Below are 8,592 nucleotides of genomic sequence, written 5' to 3'. Positions count from 1 at the left end.
CATCTCAAGGTCAACATTTGGTCCTCTACACTCAGGGGGTTCACCTAAAAAAAGGTAAGTATACCATAGGAGTTCAAATAAAGGGTTTTTAATTTAGAATTTTAACGTAAATTCACATAAATACATTTACAGAAGGTGTTTTTAAAATCGATTTAGAAACCCGTAAGTCAATATAGAAAAAGGAGTCATTTTTTTCATGAAAAAATCACAAGTAATGGGGTTTTTTAAATACCCTTGAACGCACGTGATATGTAGGGTTTCTTCGTAGTGCACCCCCCGAGCCTCTACATCTTGCTCCAACCTTATTGCACTTGAGATTTCCTTTTTTAACTCTCCTAAACGAGTTATATATATATATGTGGAGTCTTTTATATTAGTTCAAAAGAGATCAATGCTGAAAATTTGACTATGCAATTGTCATCAATATTTCTAAAAACTCCATGAATACTATAGACATCATACCGGTCAAGTGCACAAAGTGCATCCATAGCCTTGATTGTTGGGTGTAAAACCAACTCCTCCATGTGCTTCTTCCATGATATTGATAATTGAAAGTAATTCTTCTATGTAACACAAACAAAATAGAAGAAAAAGGAGTTAGAAAACCTATTGAGCTGTAAATAAATAGCACATGCATGATCAGTTAATGACATACCACGAGGCCATGCAAAAGCGTACTTTCTATGGCACGTTATTGTTTAAAATGTCAAATTTCAAGTTTTTCGTTCGGGTCACTCTAGAACAAATGTGAGTTTGAAAGCAAACTAGAAATCCAGCGCAGGCCGAGTGCTAATGCGGCAGCACGGGGACACGCAGGTAGCTAGGGTTCGAAGTGTAAGCCTCTGTGATGGTTCTGAGCGCAACAAATCACTGTACATGCTACAAGGTGATGATCTTTATGTGACTCCAAAGAGGCCTGTTATGAAGGCCGGAGCTATGGAAGCCACCTGTTTGGTAGGTGCAGACGCAAGAGTAAGAACGCTTTAATCGCATTTTCAACGTCTTTAACAGTCAGTTGCACAGACGCATTAAGCACTCACCATGAACTCGTCGACCTCCTTCCTGCAGCCGCAGAACTTGTTCATATCCGGATTGTTACAACGTGCGGCGTACTGATCCTTGCCTAGCAATAGGTAGTTGATGGCCACGCTGTGCTCGTTGGCGAGCTGGGCTTCAAGGGCTCGCACGTGATCCGCTGGGAGGCCCACGCTGAGGCACTGCACGTGCGCCTGCAGCACGTGCTCGTAAAGGGGGTGCGAAACGATCTCCGCCTTGAGTTTGGCCGAGGTGCGGAGCTCATCGATGATGAGGATGACGATAATGAGGTGCAGGTAGTCAGGAGGATGATGAGGATGATAATGTTGCATACGAAGATGAGGCTGCATTTGTCCCTGGTGGAGGAATGAGGTGCTCTTCTGCGTACTGCTGCTGTTGTAGATGATGGTCATGCAGCTGCTGCGAGGGGAAGAATGCACGCTCGGCCGAGCGATGCACAAGATCCAATTATCAGCCCACACCCGTTCAGAGAAGGGTTTCTCTGAAGGTGCTGGGCACTTCAAATGTTAGGGTAGTACTCTACCAGGAGCTGGAAAACGAGGCTACAGCCAGAGACACCTGCTCAAAGAAGCTGATCTGCTGAAGGGCACTTGATCGCCTGTTAACCGACTCTTCAACGAGAAGAAGGACGAGATGACAGCCAATGGTGGCTCGAGCGGCACATGCAACCAGATGCTGCTGAGCGGTAAAATTGAGCTGCTAGGGCTACAGCCAGTGACCGGCGGATACATATATTGAGGAGGCTCTAGGCGGCGACCATTATGAGGAGAAGAAGACGACTAAACAGTGAGGGAGCTACTGGTGGGTTGCTTGGTGCTGATGGGGCGAGTACCTTGCGCACACAACAGTGAACCCCATCCTCTTTGTCTGTTTCTCTCTCACTCTCTCTTTTTGTCTGTTTCTCTCTCACTCTCTCTTTTTGTCTGTTTCTCTCTGCCCTGAAAGCGCCCCCTTTTTTCTAACCCATCCTCATCATAGCTTCGCCCTCCCAAGCACTGTTTCTCTCTCTCTCTCTCTCTCTTCTGTCTGTTTCTCTCTGCCCTGAAAGCGCCCCCTTTCTTCTAACCCATCCTCATCATAGCTTCACACTCCCAAGCAGCTGACGTTGAGAGCCGAACAACCTTCCCCTTCTATGTGGCCCTACCCTGCCCGGCCTCGCATTAAATTAAACATTTCTCTGAAAATCAAGTAAATTATTCCAGTATCTTTTTGGCCTGCTGGCCCGGTCCCGGACGCTTAACGCGACGCTAAATTTTGTCCCCCGTACCGCCCCATATTAACACCTGCTTTGACGTGTTGCATAATTTTATTGGCCAACGCATTAACAGATTTGTGTGCACGCTAATCACTTATCTTCCCCGCCCCCACTCGTCCTACGGTCGCAGCCTTCTCTGCGTTAAAATTCAAAAAGGTTATCGTCGCACGCGATTCGCCACTGCAGCTGCGTCCAAGCTTAGTAGCTGGTTGTGGAAAACAGAAAGTCCCTGTCACACCTTCTCTCTCAGAGTACGCACGCCATAGATCTCTCACCATACAGAATTGTGTATTGTATAGAATGAACAGTTACAACCATAACAAAGTATGCATGCAAGCGGTGTGATGGTTGGGCTCTTGCTAGGTGTCAAGACCTTATTAGTCTTAACACCCAAAACTTCCCCTTAAGACCATTAAGGTCTTGCAGATAAGATGTTGGGTTAGGTATTATTTGGAACATAAAATAAAAGGTGTAGTCATGTGTACTGCTTCGCAAATTCCTAAGCTAGTGCCAGTTTTGTCAGGTGGTGGCAACACCCTAGTTGTAGCCTAATCTACATGTTATATTATTTATAAATATGCAAATACAACTAGCCCGGATCAACATGGGCTTTGATTGTGAGGAAGAGAAACATGAATGTTTTCATCTTCACCCGTGTTTGGAAGTTTGGTTTGGAAAAAGTTGGTTCATGATCATATGCTTTTTCATGACCTTGATCCATGTCACTCCCCCCTCAAGGGAATGAAAAAGATTTCCGAATACTCCTTGCAATCAAGAGGAGCATCTTCTCCGGCACCACGGTCTTCAAAATCTTCACCGGAATCAACATCTTGCTCTCCATCATCACCTTCTTCACATCGCTACTTTCTTCTTCCGTTTCAGCATCCTCTCTTTTGTCTCCTAATTCAGATTCAGCAACTTTCTCATCGACGTCATCTGATTCTTCCTCTTAATTGGATCCGTCTTCATCTTGTTGTTCATCTTCAAAGCCATCCTCGTCATCATCTTGTGTGTCATCTTCTTCACAATCACCAGCGAAGGGTACATATTCGTCTTCATCTACTGGATAAGCCCCATCATCTTCGCAGAAGCCCACAGTCTTGTTGAGGATCCATTGTTTGCACAATTGCTCTAGCATACACTGCTTTATTGGGTAGATTGCCTTTTGCTTTGGTTGCATCGTCATCTGCACCATCTTTATCTCCTCTTTGTGGCGGGAGGTGGCCAGCCTCAGGCAAGTTATTTCTTGCATCAACTTCTTCTTCCTGCCCTTCTTGGGACTGCAAGGCACATATGTGTCGCCCTTCCGGTGAGGGCTGCAGATCTTTGTCTACATCGGCATCATTGGCCTATTTGTGAAGCTCTTGTGCTCCGTTTTTTTGTAGGTTTGTGCCTACGTTTTGTGTTGAATACAAGTTATCATCGATTGAATCTACTATTTTTGGCAGCAGGTGCCTTGAAAATCTCCTTCTTCGTCTAGAAGATCAGCCCCATCATATGGGAAATTTACTGCAGGCTTTTTCTATGCACCATCCTCGAGGAGGAGGCATAATAACGCCAACAGGAAGCGTGCTTGGGAAGGGCCGCCCACAGGGAGGAAAGCCCAACCCATGGATACTATGTGGTAAATAGAAAGTCCGAGACACACCTTCTCTCTGAGAGTATGCATGCCATAGATCTCTCACACAGGGAACACGCAGAGGTAAGAACCATACAGAATTGTGTATTGTAGAATGAATGGTTACAACTATAACAAAGTATGCATGCAAGCGGTGTGATGGTTGGGCTCTTGCCAGGTGTCAAGACCTTATCATGATGATCGAATGATGATGTTGTAAGGAATGCGGATAGGCTGCCTACGTGTCCACTTGCACGCAAACACACCCTTAGATAAGATGTCCCCAAGAGGATTAGAACCCAAGACCTCCTGTAGAAAGTCTAAGGTCTTATCCACTAGGCTACCACCTTGGGGACAATATAAGTTATTTAACCAATCAATAATGTATATATCCTTTTTTTTCAACCTTCCTAGAACCTCTCTCTCTCTCTCTCTCCCCCCTCCACACACACACACACACACATACAAATAGCACACTACTATTGTAATTGTATTACCACAAATGAAAAAAACACTAAATCTTTTTTCCTTGCAAAATATAAGGTAATTTCTAAGCATAGAAGGTAACTAGAGCGACTACGCATTACCAAAATGCAACCATGCCATGTAGCTTACATTCACTCTAAGGAAACTGGTGTTGAATGTCGGTTATATGAATATGCACAACTTTAAAATTTGAGGTGTTAAGTGATATTTGATGTGACACATAAGTCATGTCGCACAATGTTGCTTATATATGGACACTTTCAACATCACAATTTGCATACATGGGCTTTAACAACAAGTAAGTGACTCACTACAAGTGCTTGGCCCTTACGAACGGTTTTTTTCTAGGAAAGATATATTTATTTTACTCCTAGCTCCCGTTATCGGTATACGTGTTTATATATATGTCAGTATGTGTGTCGATAAAAGCATTGATATACGGATCGTCATACCGACACTAGAAAAAATCATACGTACGATGTTTTGGACATTGATATCGATGGTTCGAATAAAAAACCCAAAACACTATCGCTTTCCTCTCTTTATTTTTTGTTTTAATAGAGTATCTTCTACCTCTCTCTCTCTCTCTCTCTCTCTCTCTCACCTTCCTCACCTCTTGTCCATCCTTCCCTCACCTCTCCATTACGGATCTGCCATTTCAAGGAGGTAAGATTTGCCATATTTATGTTTTGGGGATTTTTGATTAATTTGAGTTATGTTTTTTCTAGTTTAAGGGTTGTTGCAAGATCAAGGTGTCCAGTTTTGTCCAGTTTCTGTTGGACTGGGACAATGCTTGGAGAGAAAATTTTAGGGGGTAAGGTACTTAAAATGAGATCAAGCAAATAATAGAAAATATGCTTGCCCTTAAATTAACCCAGTACAACTTAAATTAATATAAATTAATCTAATTAATCAAAATTAATTAAAATATGATGAAATGATAAACAAATGATCTTTCCATACTTAGAGTGATCCAATTTATTTTTCCATAGATTCACCTTTACAAGTACACTAGTCCCTATAGGTTTTAGATTATTCACATCAAAAATGTAATTTTACTAATTAGATTATTAATATTTGTAGGCCTTCTGATAGTCTGGAAGAATTTTGAAAAAGAGATCATTAAAAATCCAACCATTGGATTTGCAATTTTCACTAACCACCACATTCTACTAATGTCTCAGTATCTACCCACTCTTTTGATCTACAAGATTGAGGACTTTAAGTGGTACCTATTGTGGGTACAAAAAGTGGCGTATATTATAACACTTTAAAGACCTTGAAATATTTAAAGAAAATAGACAAATATCTTAAAATTTTCTCAAAAAATCAAGTTAAGCTCCATATTATGTGAAGATCTAAGGTACAAAGTGGAAATCTCATATGATTTTATATGTAAAAGATATTAGCATTTTATGGAATCAGCTCAAATTTGGGACAGGGTGTATACATTGACTTTGTACCTAAGAAAATGAGGACTTTTGACTATCTAATGCTTAATCAAATTATGCAACTATATTTCCAACTTTGAATATGATGTTCCAACAAAAGAACTTGAAACGAAATTCCTTCATTTACTAGAAGAGATTAGCCACTAAAGGTAAACAAATGCCTATTTTTTTACTGTTTACAGGGTGCCTGAGTGGACAAAACTGGGCACCCTAATCTTGCAACCACCCTTAATCTCCGTCACCTCTTGCCTCCCTCACCTCTGCATTACAGATCTGGCATTTCAAGGAGGCAATATTTGCAAGATTTAAGTTTTTGTTTTTTTTAAATTTGAGTTATGCTTTTTTATTTTATTCTGTAGGCTCCTAATCTGTAATCTTTGCTTATGTATATGCTACACTCTACTTATTTAGAAATATTTATCTATTATTAAACCTTAATTTTAAACCCTAATCTTTAGTAAATTCTAATCTATGTTTATGTCTATACTAGGCTCTAACTAGTGGAAACCCTTATCTATGCTAAACTCTTATTTATATTTCTATGATAAACCCTAAGCACTAGGCTTCTGTACTCTCCTTTAGGGTTTAAGCATGTGCTTTTATTTTGTTTAGATATCTCTAATGAATGTGCTTTTAATTTGTTTAAATATCTCTAATGAATGTGCTTTTTTTTTGTGACTCTTGTTTTGTAGGTATTGTATTTTTGTGCCCACAACTTCCCAAGAACTTGAGGTAAGCTCTTAAACCCTAATATTTTGGACATTCTTTTTAGTCCTTGCACTCTCAGGTGTTGGGGGAGCTCTATTGTTTTAGTAATTTCATGCATGTTTCTCTATGCATGACAATTGATCTATACATAGCTCTATATATGCATAGCATTCTATGCATTTCTCTAAACATGTATGCATGGAGAGTTATGCATTACTCTATGCATGCATAGATATCTATATCATTTCTCTACATATGTATACATCGAGATTAATACATTGCTTTATGTGTTTCTCTCTACACATAGACATTTACGTATGAGCTCAATGCATACATAGAGCATTAGATGCATACATACAACGATAAGGCTCTACGTATGCATGCACAACTCTCTGTGTGGCTCTATGCATAGACATTTATGTATGAGCTATTGAAATATACAAGTGAATGGGTGTGTGCAGGAACAAGTGAATGGGTGTGTGCAGGAACAAGCCCTTAGCAAGAGGCTATGAAAGAGAGTCTGTAAATGAGTGAGCAACAATGAAAAGGTGAGAGGTATCTACGGGAGAGAATAAAGGGTAGCATGAGAAGATCTAGGATGTGTGGAGATATTCTAGGAAAAGTGAAGAGGTGGAGAGAATCAAGCAAGAGAGGTGGAGTGAATCAAGGATGAGGTGTCCCCCCAGATGTAGGGGAGGTTGCACAAATCAAGGAACAAATCAGTGGAGCAGATCATGGACAAACTTGTATAAATTGAGGCATTGGCCTAATGAGTAATTTGCTGGTTTTTGAGTATCCATGCCTACATTAAGCTATCAATTAATTGCTCACGAATCTTATCTTAATCATCGCCTAATCACTTGCTAATGATATTGATTCTTGCATTTGATCCACCATAGCTCATCTTTTTGCTTGCATTTTAACATGGTATCAAAGCCTAGCTTAGGATCCATCTAATTTATGAGCTTATTTATCTTGCCAATCACCCTATTAATCATAAGTAAGAGATAATCTCATTTTTTTAATCTATTTTTCAACTAGTTTCTGTACCCCTAGCTGGTGGAGGAGATCTCTCCCTTTCCAGCCATAACATTAGCCCAAACCCTCTTAGCCGCACTTGTTGAGAAGACTCCCCATGCTTCAGGCAGTCACCTCAAATTATCAAACTGCCGCCGCTGAGAACTGTTGCAATTCGCGATTTTGCCCGTGCTTCATTTCTGAAGAAAAACATAGATCTACACTCACACAGAAGAAATTTGTCTAATTTCTCTTGGCCCTAGAGGTTTTAAAGGGTGCTCTACATATGTCGATGATCTTAGATTTGTGAAATTCCTCAAGGAGAAGTGACATCAAGCTTTGCATCAAATCTACATGTGACTTTGGTAAAACAAAGATTAAGCATTCAATGGTCAAATCTTTTATTTAGTGGCTTGATTCTCTACTAAACTAAGTGCTATTTGTAGAAGTTATATATAGCTAGCCCCAACTCTCTCTAGGTCTTGCCTATATATATGTGACGTGACTAATATGATTCATTCTTATGGAGCATATGTGGTGTCTCTTGTCTCGTCTCTCTCCCTCTCTCAACATGGTATCAGAGCAATTCTAGTCATAAGGGAAGCATCTACATCTTCTTGTTCAATTTATGATTATGATCTCATGTCTTACAAGATTGATCTTAGGTAACAATTTTGTGTAGGGTTGCTTGGTTCTTTGATTATATGTTGCCTACATGATTTTATGGCTCCACTTGTTATAATTAGAATTGTTTCTTAATCGCGTCTTCAAGAAGGTGTGTAGGTGGTACAGTGCTGGTGAATCCTATCAAAAGAGTTTGTCAATCAGAGTTTTGAGTCAAAAGTTAGGACAAGTCAGGCAAACTGCATCTAAAACAGTAAAACAGGTTCTTTGTGAGAGCGAATAGGTAGTTGTCTCTAAGTCATAAGCAGGATTTGATCGTCAAGGCTTTTCGTAAAAGCTTCAGATGGGTGCTTGCTGTACAAGCTACAATTAGATAC

The 8,592-nt window shown here is 40.4% G+C and overlaps 1 protein-coding gene across 1 annotated transcript; it reads right to left on the bottom strand.

Annotated features, from left to right (window-relative positions):
* Positions 1-246: 246 nt before the first annotated feature.
* LOC147621400 (uncharacterized) lies at positions 247-1,448 on the bottom strand. The gene is made up of 2 exons (XM_086824448.1): positions 1,041-1,448; positions 247-947 (listed from the first exon to the last, which is right to left on the bottom strand). Exons 1-2 carry the CDS (start codon positions 1,446-1,448, stop codon positions 897-899), a joined length of 459 nt encoding a protein of 152 aa, XP_086680574.1. The 3' UTR covers positions 247-896.
* Positions 1,449-8,592: the final 7,144 nt, after the last annotated feature.

The sequence above is a fragment of the Cibotium barometz genome, chromosome 30, assembly GCF_041138505.1.
Source record: "Cibotium barometz isolate CiBa-2024 chromosome 30, ASM4113850v1, whole genome shotgun sequence".
Classification (NCBI taxonomy): domain Eukaryota; kingdom Viridiplantae; phylum Streptophyta; class Polypodiopsida; order Cyatheales; family Cibotiaceae; genus Cibotium; species Cibotium barometz.
Note: the sequence above shows the minus strand (reverse complement) of the source record. Positions and strands in the feature narration are given on the sequence as shown.